Here is a 16238-nt window from a genome sequence, read left to right as displayed (position 1 = left end):
GGGAAAGAAGAATTCTCCCTAGAACTTTCCAAGGAAGTTTGACTCTGCCACACCTTTATTTGGGCATATGGCCTTCAGAACCATTAGAGAATGGATTTCTGTTATCTTAAGCTTCCTAATTTGGGGTAATTTGTTAAGGCAGCTCTAGAAAACTAACATGGATCCCAGCAGTTCCTCATGCTAAAGGACTCACCTCTATTTTGCCACGAGTGTGTTGAGAGGCATCTCGATGGTCTCCTGAGAAGCAAACAGGACAAAACAAATTAAGTCTCTTTTACTTGTGTCCAGAGGGCCCCCCCCCACACACACACACCTCAGAGCCTACACATGGATGGTTCTGAAGTTAACATAGTTTTCACATTTTTTAAGAGTTGGATAAAAATTGAAAATAAAGAATAGAGACCATATAGGGCCTACAAAGGTTAAAATATATGCTATGTGACTTTTTGCAAAAATAATTTGCCACCCTCACTAGAGTTTCAAATACTAGTGCCTGTTCCTCTGTTCTTTTGAGATTTGAGCCTATTCTTTTGCAATGCTATACCTGACCCTCCTTGTCCTTTGAAATGCTATACCTGCCACCAGGTTCCTAGTCTTCCTCACTCAAATGAAACCACATTCACAATATAAAGTTTTCCATAAGTGGAAAGAATACTCATGTGCTGTGTTTAAAACAAAATACATTGTCTTAAATGATTTAAAAGCACTCTATTTAAATATAGGATTAGCCTTAATGTTGCTTTTAAATGTAAGACATATTTCAGAAAATTAGAAATCAATTTTACTAAAGTTGTGCTGAAAGACACATAAAACTTACCGTTATAACCCTTTTTAAGTGCACAGTTCAGTGGCATTAAGTATATTTACACTGTCGTGCAACCAACACCACCACGTCCATCCAGAAGAGTGCTTACATTGCATAATTAAAACTGTACCCATTAAACAATAATTTATTATTACCCTGCCCCCATTCCCTAATGACCTAGTAAAAATTCTACATTGTTCCTATGAATTTGATTACTCTAAGTACCTCATATAAGTGAACTCATATGCCTTTTTGGTTTTGGCTTATTTCATTTAGTATGATGACCTTAGGGTTTATTCACGTTGTGGCATGTATCAGAATTTCCTTCCTTTTAAGGAAACACATAATGTTCCACTATATATGTGTGTGTGTGTGTGTAAACACACACATATTATAGATAAACAGACACACATTCTGTTTAGCCATTCATCCATCAATGGACACTGGAGTTGCTTCCACAGTTTGGCTATTGTAAATAATGCTGCTATGAATGTGGGTGCACGAATGTTTCTTTGAATCTCTGATTTCAATTTCTTACAATATATACCCAGCAGTGGAATTGCTGGCTATTTCAATGTTTAGTTTTTTGAGGGGCATGTACGTGTGTGTGTGTGTGTGTGTGTGTGTGTGTGTGTTACTGGGGATTGAACCCAGAGGCCCTCTGCTACTGAGCTACATCCCCAGACCTTCTCATTTTGAGACAGAATCTCACTAAGTTGCCCAGACTGGCCTGGACCTTGTGATCCTCCTGCCCTGGCCTCCAGAGTTGTGGGATTACAGGCTTGTGCCACTGTGCCTGGCAACGTGTGCCCGTTTCCATCTGCTGACCTCTCCCAGGCGTGTGTTCCCAGCAGTGTCCATTATGCCCCTTTAGCCCTCAGCTGGGGGCCTGTGCCAGCAGCAATCTGTATAGGGAGGGCACAAGTGACTCTAGGGTGGCAGGTTCAGCTCTAGGCAGCACCCAGGAAATGAATCTTCTACCATAATTCAACAGCCAACCATTCCTTCTATTTCAGACCCAAAACACACCCGCGTCTTGTAGATAGAAGCATTTCTCTGAAATCATCTTGTAGACAAGATCATCTGAGCTCGCAGTCCACTTGGGAAATGGCCAAGGTCTGGCTTTCCCCCTCCTTCCCACTCGCACTCACCATAGATTTGCCCGTTGATGCAGCACTTTTTGAAGGTCATGATGTTCTGCGTGAGTGTCCCTGTCTTATCCGAGAAGATGTACTGGATCTGGCCGAGCTGCTCATTCAGCGTGGTGGTCCTCGCCTTTGCAGGCGTGTCCTTTTCGGAATAGTACATCTGCAGGTCCCAGTTAATAAAGTGACTCTGTCCCAGACGAATTATTTCCACACTAGGAAGACAAAAGATCACTCTGTGTGGAGTTCTGAGCTGTGAGTGGCAGCGGTGGATTTTAGCCTCACTTGTGCACACAGGCCTGCCATCGACTGCTACGGGATGAATATTGGTGGCCCCCAGAACCCATATGTCAAAACAATCCCCAACACAATATTGAGGCAGAGCCTCTCATAAGTGATTAGGTTCTAAAAGCAAAGCCCTCCTGAATGGGATCAGTGATCTCATAAAAGAGCTTGCTTGCCTCTTCTGCCCTTTAAGGATGCGGCAAGAAGGTGCTACCTAGGACGCAGAGTGGCCCTCACCAGACACCAAAAGTGCCCGCCCTGGATCTTAGACTTCCCAGCCTCTGGAAGTGTGGGCAATATGTTTCTGTTGTCTACAAGCTACTCAGGTAAAGGCATTCTTTTGCAGCAGCCTAAACAAACTAAGACCTCTTCAAAGAGACCAGCCATAGCCAGTGGTGGTGGCGCACATCTGTAATCCCAGCGGCTTGGGAGGCTGAGGCCAGAGGATTGCAAGTTCAAAGCCAGCCTCAGCAATGGTGAGGCGCTAAGCAACTCAGTGAGACCCTGTTTCTAAATGATATACAAAATAGGGCTGGGGATGTGGCTCAGTGGTCAACTGCCCCTGAGTTTAATCCCTGGTACCAAATAAAGAAAAAGAAAAAAAAGAGAGAGAGAGAGAGAGAGACAAGTCATGCGTGGCCGTGTGCTTAGCCTCTGAGCTCTCCCGACCCATTGTTTTGTCCTTCAGGTCAGGGTCAAGCTGACTTTAGATGAGTAGTGTTTCCTCAAAGCATCCTGCTCACTGTGACCTCCCACTCACTCCTGCACATCAGGCCAAGGCCATGGAGTGCCATGTCCAAAATCCACAGCTCAGGTGACCTGGACCCCTGTGGATGGTGCCCAGGTGCAGTCATCTTACTGTGTTTCCCCATCATTCCCAGGGACAACTGGGATGGCAGTATTCATTTCTGTCTCCAGTTGTAGGACAAAGAGGACATGGGCCCACTAGGTGACAGACTGCTGAGTGTTCTCCTATAGGGCAACAGTCTTTTGGCAAATAATTCCTAAATTGTGATCCCTCACTGTGAAATTTTTTCTAAATTTTATTAGGTTATAGAATGTTCAAAAGAAGATATTCAAAAATAATCATCTCAATTTTGAAACTAGGGGGCCCTAGGGCCTAGCTCAGTGGTAGTGCACTTGCATGAATGAGGCTCTGGGATTGATCCCCGGCACTGTACAAAAACACAAGCAAAACCGAAGCACCATAGGAATTAAGCACATCTCAGTTAGAAGGAAGCCACTTATATATTCAGCAATAGTTAAGCGAGCAAAGGATCTTTTTATAACAAGTTAAATGATGGAAAGATAACTCTCTTCCTCCCTGTCCTCCTTCCATAAATATGTCCTACTAGGTACCAAAAACCATTCTAGATACAGGGGATATATCCACAAGCAAAGCAGAAGGAAACCCAGTCTGTCAGCACGTTATCACCTGGGAAGGCACACAAATGAGAGACCCAGTAAACGCGTACTTACTGGGTGCTGAGGGTTCTCTGCACAAAAGCAAAGCAGGGGAAGGGGAGATAGAGAGCAACAGGGAAGAGATGGCTTGGTCATAACAGGGAGCACTGGGAAAGGCGGGGGGATGAGGCCTGAAAATGAAAAAGCAGCATTAGGCTATCTAGGGAAGAATTTTCCAGGCAGAGATAAGAGAAGGCTCAAAGGTCCTGTGGCAGGAAGGGCATCAAGGGTCTGGAGTGGCAAGAGCCAGGGTTAAGGGGCAGGACCAAGGGGTGGGGCTGGAGCACTGAACACCAGATCCCACTGGACCCTGGGTGTGACCCTGTGGCCTTGATGATTCCATACTAAACAACACCCAAGCTGCCAGGGAGGAGAAGAAAAACCAGAGATACCATCTTGATTTGATTTACTCTTTAAAAGGACCTTGATTTCCAAGAGAAATAAAGACGTTACATCAGCCAAATTGCATATGGTATTATTTTATAGCTTTGTACAAAATAATCCATATAACGGAGGGCTCTCTTAACAAGGGAGCACTGTCTTAGACTCTTTTAGAGTAGCTGGTACAAAAGCCTGCCCCAGGGCATGATTTCCCATTAAAAGAGCAACAGAAAGAACATGTAATAAAATTAGAAACAAAACAAATGCACATATAATAAAATTAGAATAAAATAAATGCATCTAATTATAGGGGTGTGTGTGTGAGTCCATTTCCTCCAGGCTATTACTGATTGAAACCAAGAACTGACTCCACTGTCAATATATTCCAAGGCGTAGCCCCTCTAAAGTCCAACTGGCCAGTGACAATGAATTTGATAGGAAATAAGAGCAAAACAGGAAGAGAAGACACAGCACCCTACACGGAGACAGCCACTTGTCAGGGGTACAACCTTGACTTTCTATAGGGATTGGAACTGACCTTAAGATAAGAAATGGAACCTTGGGAGAGGGTGGAGTAAGGCGGGACACCTTTTCCACCAGGAGGTCTTAGCAGCAAGGTCAGTGGCTTCCACAAGTAAGCATGGGTGTGGCAGATGTCAAGAAGAAGGCTGGGGGTCAGGGGTGGAGGGGGAGTTGTGGCTCAGGGGTCGAGCACTTGCCTAGCATGTGAGAGGCACTGGGTTTGATTCTCAGCACTGCATATAAATAAATGAATAAAGTAAAGGTCCATCAACATCTAAAAACAAAAAAAAGAAGAAGAAGAAGTCTCCTATAAGAGGGAAGCAAGACTTGCGAAATGGAAAAGCAAGTTTTTCCATGACATTCCAAGTCTCTCACTTTCTCCCAGGCCCTTCTGGAAACCTAGGCTTTGGAACTCACTGAGAAGGAATCTTCCCAAGTAAGGGATTGTAGCCTTTGACCTCCACTGTCAGTGGCCTTATCTGTAAGGATAGAAGGTACCTGGCACAGAGTAGGCCCATTCATTTCCTTCCCACATCTTATCCTCAATTCTGAAATAGAAGTTATTTTTTTACCTATTCCTTTTGACCTTTGAGACTTTTATCGCTAGACACAAATGTGCCAAGTTGGGAAAAGATACTACAGTTCTCCCTAAAAGCAAGAGGCTAAGGACAGGATGGCCTCACCTGACATAGAGAGAGATGGGTACCATGGTGTTCAGCACGATGATGTAGCCCCAGAAATTCAGGAATCCACGGTAGGAGGGGGTGATGTTTTCTCCATCGTAGAGGTACCAAGAATAATTGCCAACTTGTGCTTCCCAATAAGCATGGCCGATGGCAAGACCCGCAGAAAGCAGAATGAGAACAACAAAGATCTAGAAGACACAAAACACGTAAATGTATTCCAAAGAGAAGATGGATTTCCAACCTGATGCACTTCTCAGATGTTAACTCACCGTGTTCCACACTGTGTTTAAGATAACTTGATAGTCTGTAAAAATAATGCACTTAAAAGAGTACCATAAGAATGCTCTGAAAGTCTATTTGATTGTTATGATTGATGAGTTTATTCTACCTTACACATATATGGTGAGGTTTCATCCCAAAATTATCTTTCAGAAGAGAAGGTGGTGTTTTATATTGAAATTCTTAGAGACTTTATATTACAGGCATTCTCCCAATTACTCTGACTCTGAATAATAACTTGTAGTTTGGGAAAATACCTTGCTCTAGCAAGAAACACTTTCAAACAACGCTGAATTGGGATACTTATGGAAAATATTGAAGGAAAATTATTAAAAAAAAAGAAGAAAAAAGGAAAGAAAGGCAGGGCTGGGGATGTGGCTCAGCGGTAGCGCGCTCGCCTGGCATGCGTGCGGCCCGGGTTCGATCCTCAGCACCACATTCAAACAAAGATGTTGTGTCCGCCGAAAACTGAAAAATAAATAATAAAATTCTCTCTCTCTCTCTTTAAAAAAAGAAAGAAAGAAAGAAAGAAAGAAAGGCAGGGCAATGTCACTTGTATTTGGGTGATTATTCCTGAAAGTACAATATCATAAGGATTATAAAGCACTATAAACAAGATCAAGAAGCAATATGACAAGTATAATGTTGCAGAAATGTTGAACAAATACTTAAGAGATGAATGTGTCCTAGTGTTGTTTGCGTATTTGGGAGTGGGGATAAAATTTCCAGGGACAAATTTAAGTTTCTGGACACAGATTTCAAAAGTGCTATATCTCACAACCTCTTGGCTCAGAGGAGAGATGATGGGCTCTGTGAGTGCTCTAGTCATGACCATGATGGCACTGAGGGTGAATGGGCCAAGTTCAAGTTTAATTTTCATGACATATGAAAGCAGGGTTAAGGGCAGTTCTTTAAGTCACCATATTACTTTTATATGATTTTAAATATGTAGATGAAATTACAGAATTCTAATTTTATGAGTCCGAAGGGTTTTTTAGGACTAAGTATTTGAACAACAACTTTATTTAGGAAGTTGGAGAACTGCTTGATATTTGGGGCCACCCTACACACAGAGAAGAATTAATTCATCAGGCCTAAGACTGGTCTCCCCAAAAGTGCTGCTTGCAAGGCTGACCCTGGGCTGGCATCTGGGAAGTTAGATTGTGGGAGGCTTTCCTGGTCCCTTATTTCTTATTCTCTGATAAAAGTGGCTCCCGCCTAACTGTGCAAACGACACAGTATATGCTGACCACCTGCTTTCCTTTGGGGAGTCTGGAATTTTGGTGCCTGCCAGGCAGATGGCACCTACATGCCCAGCCCCATATTAAAAATCCTGGCCAAGAGTGTCTAACGGGCTTCCCTGGAAGACAACATTTCACATTGCTGTCAAACACTGTTACTGTGAGAATTCAGTGTCTCTTGTGTGTGACTCTGCTGGGAGAGGCCCCTCGACAGCTTGTACCTCTGGACTTTGCATCACATGCCTCTTGCCTATCTTGCTTTGCATCCTTTTGCTGCAATAAGGCAAAGCCTTAGTAAAACTATATGCTAAATCCTACCAGTGGTCCCAGTCTGTCATCCAAGGTGGGTGTGGTCTTGAGGACCCTCTCAACACACCTTTTTGCCTTGCCTTACAATCGGATTTATAGGGTGTATGTTGCACAAAACCAACAACAAGATAAGAGGAAAGCAAACAGCCATCAGATCAAGACTTCAGGAGCTCAGCCCCACCCACTTATCTCCCTAGTTTTTCAACTGGTCTCCCTCCAGCCAAAGGACTCAGGGGAGCCTACCACCAGAACTTCCCTTTCCTGGAGGATTTTCTTGCTAGAAATGTGGCATTTCCAAGAAAAAGGGAAGGCTCTTCCCCTCCACCCTCACTTCCCATTAGGGCGTGGAGTGCCCAAGCATATTTCTATCCCACTTAAAGAGATTTTCTTGCATTAGAAAAGTAGACAATAAAATTAGAGCAAAAGACAGCAGTATATTCTCTTATCCACTGAAATGGAAAATAAATACCGTGTAAACCATGTAGTTCATCAAGTAATCAATTTTAGTTCTTTTAAATCTGGTTTTCCCACTGTTCTTCATGATCTTAGTGTCAGCACCTAAAAATGGAAAATTCAGTGGGATCAACAATTGGGAAAAATCCATTAACTAGCATGTCAATAAAATTAGTCTTTCTTTGGCTTCAAGGGGAAAAGGACAGAAAAGCAATTTCCTACTTTAAATCTTAATAGCTCATAGCTGATTAATTTTCTAAGAAACTCTGAAAGTACCTGCAAAGATTACCAGTCCATGGCAGACATCAGTATTTCTAATGACACAGCCACGTAACAGAATTTTATCAGCATCCAAAGGAAAACTTCTCTTTCTCCAAAACAGCGTTCCTGTGAACTTATCTAGTCGGTTATTGGGTTCTTCACATTCAATAAAACCTTAAAAAAAAAAAAAAAAGATACGGTTCACATAATCCCATGTAAAAGACTTGTTCAACAGACACGAAAATCAAATAAATAACATTTAAAACAAAGTAAGATGCCTTTTGTACTAACCATCAAATGTTGCTAAGTTGTCTTCTCTTTGGAGATACTGGTCTGTGATTTCCAGCGCCATTTTGAACTTTAAATTGGTCTCTCTAAAGAAAGAAGGGGGGAAAAAATTAAATGAACATATTTTGGAGTTCAAAAAGGAACATTAAAAAAAATTGCCATAAAGTTCCACTAGGCATGCCTGGAAGTAAATTAGCTTGTTTTATCTTTAAACTCTTTTCATCTTGGAACTTTGAGTTTGAATGAAGTTATACCCTGAAATAGAGAAGAATTTCTAACCTGGGAAGTGCTGGTCTCCTTTGTGGTTTGCTATTGTGGCAGTTAGGACATGGCATGCCCACAGCCTCCTTTTTACTAACTGAACTAGTTAACACCAGCAGGCTCTGATGGACTGTTTTTTTTTTTTTTTTAATATAGTTTCTAACATTTCAGCCACAATAAGGTGATTATACATAACAAATTTATTATAGATATTCTACTTAGCCCCTGTCAGCCCATTTTCTAGAATGAATAAATGAAACATGTGTTTCTGAAAAAATATTTTTCTTTGGGAAAGGAGGTGGTAGCTTCACCCCCAAACCTGGCATACCCCATCCCCAGTGCAAGGGAAGGTTAACTGTGTGTGGACACATGGCAGCAGATGGGGACAGATGCTCTCAAGAGGAAGGCCGAGTTGGACCCTGTGGGCACACCTACAATCCCAGCTACTCAGCCCCGACCCAGGCAGGAGGATTGCAAGTTCAAGGCCAGCCTGGGCAACTTAGTAAGACCCTGCCTCAAGATAAGAAGGGTTAAGAATATGTCAGTGGTAGAGTGTTTGCCTAGCATGAGGGAAGCCCTGGGTTCAATCCCCAGCAACACACACACACACACACACACACACACAGCAAGGCAGCTTTCCTAGGGAGAACAGCCCTTCACACATTTAACAAACACCCATAGGGGAATCTCCAGCTATTGGGAAGCTGACCATTCGGTTTTCTTTCATGTCTTTGTAAAGCTTCAGTGTCTCTGGCTGGTGGGATGATTATTGCTAAGACTGAATGTCAGCCAACTGTTCAACAGAGGAAGGAAAGACCTCATTTCCGATGACATGATTCCAGCTCTCCATAAGTGGCAGGTGCATCTCTAGGGTGTGAAGAGCAAAGGGCGCAGGGAGCAGGGTCCCAACTGCCACTTACTGTGTGACCTTGGGCAGGCTACTTCACCTCTCTGGGCCTCCGTCTCCTTATGGGGAAGGTAGAGGTAATAATAATGCTCTTCTCATAAAGTTATTTTAAAAATCAAATAAGCTAATAGGCAAAGTGCCTTTGACCTCTTAAGCACTTAATAAATATATTGAGAACCAGTCCCAAACAGAATATCATTCTCTCTGAAGTGATAACAACTAAGGGAGAATTCGAAATTACCTAATGGCAAAGACTTTTAAAAACCTTTTCCTTTCTCTGAAACAGATAATAACATCCACAGTCACTTCCATTTGTCTGGACACCACAGCAATTCACCAGGGGCCTAGGCACGTGGTCTCCTTGAGAAGTAGGGAAAGGTGGACAGTCCACTCTAAGGGTGGGGAAAAGAGGCCAGTGTACAGGGGACACTGCCAGACTGCCAGCAAGTGACAGAGGCAGAGCCAGATGGCAGGGTCCCCTGCCCAGAGTGCACAGATCTGAAAGTCATGACCACGCCCTCAAGGCCGACGCTGAAGCAGGCTCATCCAAGGCGCACTCACCCGTCTAGCTCGGCCGTCTCCACATAGCAGAGGCTGTTGGGCTCAGAGCTGGACAGCAGCAGGATGTCAGCCTGTTCCAAACAAAAGGCAGCTATCACACAGGGTCCCCAAGGTGACCTGAGCACGAGCCAGGGGTGGGCAGGGACAAGAGAGAAGGAACTTGCTCACTTACTGGAATAAAATCATTTTTCTTCAGACGAATGACATCTCCAACTTGAATGTCTTTCCACTTGGTGACTTTAAACCTAAGTGTTAAAAATAATGTCAGTTGTCGGGCTGGGGACGTGGCTCAGTGGTAGAGCACCTGCCTAACAGGTGCAAGGTCTTGGGTTCGATCCTCAGCGCCATATAAAAATGAATAAATCAAAGTATCGTGTTCAACTACAACTAAAAAATAAATATTTAACAAAAATAGTGTTAGTTGGACTGGGGTATCACTCAACAGTAGAGCTCTAGGTACCATTCCCTGTTTTTTTAAAAAAAAGTTTATTGGTTTTCTAAGTTTTAGGCTAGGGACCTGCCATTCTTTATAGATGTCAAAGATTCTGGAAGTTGTGTAAACCACAGGGAAAATGTTGGCTAGAAGTTCACCCTTTGAATGATGTAAGTACTGGAAATGGTCTTGAGGATCGTATTTGTCTCTGCCAGAAGCAACGTGATGTGACCAATACATCAAGATATTCTTTCCACCCTGCCTCATGCCTCCATTGGGGGCCATGTCCACACGTGGCTGGGTATACTTGGTGCCCCCTTTAGGTTTTGCTCATGGGCTGCTTCCTCTCCTGTCCTCCCTATTCTAGGTCATCCATCACTCACTCCCCAGGACAGACACACATGAGTGCTCCTCCATGGGCCACCAAGAATCCTCATGGGGCTTTAAGATTGGCTTCCTCTCCATTGTTTAAATTATCTCCTTAATGGGTATGTACCACTTTTACAGTAAATCTAATGAGGCTATTGATAAAAAAAAATAAATAAATAAAGTAAAAGATGACTATCTTCAGTAATAAACTCCAAAGGAAATTCCCATTTAAATTTCTAACAAGTCAACATTTTAAAAAGTTCCAAACATTTTTATAAATACAAAAGATACAACTAATGGGCATGATGAACCCACCATAAGTAATCATTTCAATTATTTTGGAGACAGAAATCTAATTACTATTCTTGTCTTCCAATTTGTTTATGGATAAAACAAACCTGGAGATTGGAAAGTCATTATATATATATATATATGCTTATGCCCTAGTTTCCCAATTTTATGAGAATTTATTACATAGTTCCAAACTGCAGGACTTTTTAAACTTGGCTTATCTTTTAACAAATGAAATTATTTCATATTTCAATATCTCCAAGAGTGTAAATTAGAAATTTGTGTATAAATATGAAATTACAAATGGCACAGTGGTGAGGGGCACGGTGGGATACACCCATAATCCCAGTGGCTCAGGAGGCTGAAGCAGGAGGATTGTGAGTTCAAAGCCAGCCTCAGCAAAAATGAGGCAACTCAGTGAGAGTGAGTCTCTAAATAAAATACAAAATGGGGCTGGGGATGTGGCTCAGTGGTTGAGTGCCCCTGAGTTCAATCTCAAGTACCCCCGCACCCCAAAAAGAAAAAAAAATGGCACATTGGCACCTTTCTGTCCCAGCTCTTTGAAAGTACTAGACGCTATCTGGTGGACTGTTTTGTGTGATGTTCTGGTTCCCCATGATGAGGCCCTGTGCCCTGCCCCACTGATGCCCAAGTTCTTACTGGCTTGACCCACTGCAGGGGTCAAGATTTGACCTAACTCTAAATTCAAGTCAACTCACAGCTACTCCACCTGTGCGGTTAGGCATGCCGTTAGCTAAACAGAGTCGTGTGGTGTTTATGTATCTCACCACTATTCACAATATTGATTCTAAATGATTTGGAAGGGAACTTCTAGATCAGAATCTATTTATCTTCAAGAAGAAAAAAAGCCATGTCAACATATTTCGAGTTTATTGGTGTCTATTTTTGAATTAGACACAGATTGGAAGCATGGCTACCTGGGTTGTTTTCCTCAGTGTCAACACATTTTAAAAAGTTTTTGAGCCTCAGTCACTGTTTTTAGCACTTGAATTTGCAATTTTACCTTGAGGCTCTTGCTCAAGAAACAACTCATTACTGATCCCTGAGTTGATGTCTGGTGTCTCGGTCACCGCTGACTGCATTCATTGAACAAACATTTACTGAGCACTTTGTGCATGCTGGAGGTGGGACAGTGTCCTGGAGGAACTTAACAGCGCAAGACAAAGGGGAGATGCTCACATCAATAATCCCAATACAATTTATGTCATAATGAAAATAAAATGCTCTGGAAGTATGGGGTAGAATCACTTTAGCTGGGGGACCAGGAAACGTGTCATGACATCCTGTATGAGCATAGCCCTGAAGGGATAAGCCTGGGAACAAGGAAGTGAAAGCAGCAAACTGCAGGCTGAAGGAGTCATGTAAATGCTGATGTGCTGACAACGTGAAGCCCAACACGCATTCACACGTAGTCCAATGTGGGTCTAGCCTACAGGCCATGAAGGAGGACCAATGTCTCTGTAAATTAAGATGGCTTCATGGAGCTGGGCAAGGTGGCACACACCTGTAATCCCAGTGGCTTGGGAGGCTAAGGCAGGAGGATCATGAGTTCAAAGCCAGCCTCAGCAACAGCAAGGTACTAAGCAATGCGTGAGACCCCGTCTCTAAATAAAAAATAAAAAATAGGGCTGGGATGTGGCTCAGTGGTTGAGTGTCCCTGAGTTCAATTCCAAGTACACCCTTCTCCATCCCCTAAAAAAAGATGGATTCATGGTGAAGAAGGAAAAGTACTCATAGACTTCCAGGTTTTAATAGCTCTATCCAAATATGCAGACATACATTGCATCCTTATAAAGGAGGAGACAAAGTACCTGCCATCCTTAATGACTTCACATGTTCTATTGTTGATCTCCTTATCCATTTTATGGCGAGCCTTTAAAATAGAAATGAAGAAATGTTATTTTAATTATCTTAATACATAAAGGATTAATGTCAAAGTAGAATAAGCTTAGAGCAGGAAGTGGAAATTTGCATGAGAAATTCTTACCACATCGTCCACCAGGTCTTTGATTGCAGTGATGCCAAGTACCAGAAGTAGTGGGACAAGGGTGGTGTACCATGCCAGGGTAGAGATTTGAGGAATTGCCTAAACGAAATAAAAAGGCTTGAATACATGAAGGCAGAGCTGACTTACAGGTAACTGATGGCTGATTCCAAGCTGCTCGTTCTAATTTCCAGCATCATGTAAGTCTACATCTGTAGAACACATAGGAAAAAGGTATTGAAGCACCCAACCTCTTTCTGGTGATTCTCTCTAGCTTCTGGTCATCTGGAACAGAGCCTGGAGGACAACGGCTCCTGAAATGATCACACTGTGACTTTCACTGGACATCAAGGGAGATTTCTGACATGATAATGACAAGTGAACTGCTCTGAAGTTTTGTGGGAATCATAATTAACTGAAGGGGTTCATGCTTAACTTTCAGGGAAGGCATGGAGGCTGTACAGAGTAGTTGCTCAGACAGTGATTTCTGTGGGCCTTGTGATGCAGGCAAAGTGGCAGCAAGGAGTGGCTGACTCTGAAGCTGGTGATTAGGTGGAGCATGATCATTGCTATTGGTACAGCCCAGAAAGGGGCTGGCCTAACAGGAAGCTCTACCTGCATCAAGACAGCCTCCCAGCTTGAATGGAAATTTGGAAAGTAAGTTTGAAAAGATTTCTTGTGACCATCCTGTTGATTATTGGGCCACATCATGTGGTAGTTATTTGAAATTCAATTCCCAGGTCCAGTCCTGCTGGGCTCTGTACACACAGGCTTTGGGCCTCGGAGCAAATTACTTTGCCTCTTTGGGCCTCAGTTCTTCTCTGCAAAATGGAGTCTACATTACCTCATTGAGTACATGAATCCAGTGAAGAAACAATGAAAAGACAGGCAACGAGGGCTGGGGATATAGCTCAGTTGGTAGAGTGCTTGGCTCATAGGCACAAGGCCCTGGGTTCAAACCCCAGCACCACCCCCAAAAATAAATAAATAAAAGAAAGGCAAGGAAAGCGCTAAGTCTATTGCTATTATCCTGATGGGATGGCTGCACCTTAAGAGAAGGAGACTGGGGTGCAGCTCAGGGAGAGGAAGGTCATTTCCGCAGCACTGTGACTATGGGAATCTCTCCCCCCTTTAAAGAATTAAAGGAAAAGTAGTCCATTGACCACACAGTAGTAGCTTGTAATCTGTTCACACACCTGTCTGAACACGCCCCTCAACAGCAGGACCATCCTTTATGACAAGTCAGTGGGTTTGTGTTCTACCAAATCTGTTGAGTGTCCATTTCTCCTGAGTGTCTTTTCTCTACTTTCTCTCCTCTCCACTTCATTCCTCCCCTGGACACACCATTTTATAAAACTTTAGTGCTGGAATCCCAGCAGGAGAGCTGTTTTCCAAATCCAACTCTTACACATGGTCTTTGTGACCCACATGTCAGGTACCGAAGGTAGACTCATTTCATCAATTACAGCAGCAGTTTCTACACAGATAGAAGTTTTGCTTTACAAACAATGAATCCTCTGCCACAATTAAAAACATCATCAGAAAGAAGGCTTTTTCTTATATTAAAAACCAGTTTGCAAAAATATAAGCTTGGAGCTGGGCACAGTGGTACACACCTGTAATCTCAGCAACTCAGAAGGCAGAGGCAGGGAGATCATAAGTTCAAGACTAGTTCTTGTCTCGAACCAAAAAATAAAAAGGGCTGGGATGTAGCTCAGTCACTGATTACTCCTGGGTTCATTTCCCCGGTATTTCCAAATGAAGTAAATTATAACATAAACTTACGACCAAAATATTAATAAAAATCAATAATATTCTTAGGGAAATTAGGCAACTAAGTACAAAAATAGAGGACAAACACAAAAAAATAGGTTTCATTACAAATAATTCTACAAAGTGAAGATTTTAGTTTTATTCACTTTGGGGATATCAGTTTCAACACATACATTATAAGAAATGAAACTAAAAAAAAAAAAATAGAACTGGAATCGATTTCCATGCATTTCCTTCCCTGTTCAAACACTGAGTGAGCTGGTTCTGTGGGTGAGGCACTACTTCCTTGTGTAGAAAGCTGTTAATACAGAACAGTTTCAAAACTGTCCACATTATGTGTTCAAAACTTAATGTTAGAAAGTCATCATGATTCACACAGATTTCAGATACCAAAGGGCATTACCTGCAAGATAAGAAGAACCAGGAAATAGAAGTTAGCTGCTCTCTTAAACTGTTCAAACAAATTCATTGGTAGGAAGGTGAGTACGTTGTACTTGTATGTTTTAATTGCATTACTCTGTTGGAAAAAAATAAGAAAGTTATTCTAAATGGTGCCATATATCTCCATACCTGTAAAAGTCACTATATCCCATGGCCTATAGTGACCCAGGGCCATCCTTCAGAAAGATGCTGATTTCCTGTAAGCCTTTAATTCTAGCCAGGCCTCAGAATGACTACTTGGAGTCTTATGTCAGAAGGAGGAACAAGATACAGATGTGAGACTAGCCTTATGATCCTGCCCTCAATACTTTGACCCATGACAGCCTCTTAGAAAATGGTTGAAGGCAGATGTCAACACAAGCAGGTCAGAAACACAAATACCTTTATTAAAGGGGGAATGAAGAAGACCATGGAAGAAAGAGTCTAAGACAATCTTCTGGATTGAGTCGTGTCCCCCAAAAGTTACAAGTCCTAATCCCAAAACCTGTGAATGGAGTATTCTTTGGAAATGAGGTCTTTGCAGATACAATCTACATGAAGCCATAATGGATTAGATTGAACCCTAAGGTGGAGACTGGTGTCCTTATAAGAAGGGGAAAATTGGACACAGAGACACACAGGGATAATGCCACCTGAAAACAGAGGCAGGGATCAGAGGGATGTATCTACAGACTAGGTAATACCAGGGACTGTGGCAAACACCCAAAGTTGAGGGAGGCTCCGAATTGACTTTCTCTGGAGGAAGAATCAACCCTGCCAACATCTTAATTCTGGACTCCTAGCTCCCTGAACTGTCAGAAAATAAACTTCTGTTGTTCTTTTTTTTTTTTTTTTAAGAGAGAGTGAGAGAGAGAGAGAGAGAGAGAGAGAGGGAGATTTTTTTTTAATATTTATTTTTTAGTTCTCGGCAGACACAACACCTTTGTTAGTATGTGGTGTTGAGGATCGAACCCGGGCCGCACGCATGCCAGGCGAGCGCGCTACTGCTTGAGCCACATCCCCAGCCCAAACTTCTGTTGTTCTAAGCCACCCAGTTGTGGTTTGTTAAGGTGGCCCTCAAGCCCACACCTAACAGGTG

The 16238-nt window shown here is 42.6% G+C and overlaps 1 protein-coding gene across 2 annotated transcripts in view; it reads right to left on the bottom strand.

Moving 5' to 3' along the window:
• Atp8b1 (ATPase phospholipid transporting 8B1) overlaps positions 1 to 16238 on the bottom strand; it is a 118214-nt gene that overhangs the window by 28718 nt on the left and 73258 nt on the right. For both annotated transcript variants that reach the window (XM_077792241.1, XM_077792242.1), the window contains 11 exons: positions 15123 to 15236; positions 12950 to 13048; positions 12774 to 12835; positions 10021 to 10093; positions 9849 to 9919; positions 8123 to 8205; positions 7847 to 8005; positions 7587 to 7675; positions 5286 to 5476; positions 1957 to 2165; positions 194 to 237 (listed from right to left, as the gene is read on the bottom strand). In XM_077792241.1, coding sequence (XP_077648367.1) covers positions 194 to 237; positions 1957 to 2165; positions 5286 to 5476; positions 7587 to 7675; positions 7847 to 8005; positions 8123 to 8205; positions 9849 to 9919; positions 10021 to 10093; positions 12774 to 12835; positions 12950 to 13048; positions 15123 to 15236 — 1194 coding nt within the window. The remainder of the gene's footprint in view (positions 1 to 193; positions 238 to 1956; positions 2166 to 5285; positions 5477 to 7586; positions 7676 to 7846; positions 8006 to 8122; positions 8206 to 9848; positions 9920 to 10020; positions 10094 to 12773; positions 12836 to 12949; positions 13049 to 15122; positions 15237 to 16238) is intronic.

The sequence above is a fragment of the Urocitellus parryii genome, chromosome 13 (assembly GCF_045843805.1).
Source record: "Urocitellus parryii isolate mUroPar1 chromosome 13, mUroPar1.hap1, whole genome shotgun sequence".
NCBI classification, from domain to species: domain Eukaryota; kingdom Metazoa; phylum Chordata; class Mammalia; order Rodentia; family Sciuridae; genus Urocitellus; species Urocitellus parryii.
The sequence above is the reverse complement of the archived record's forward strand: the minus strand, read 5'-3'. Positions and strand labels throughout refer to the sequence as shown.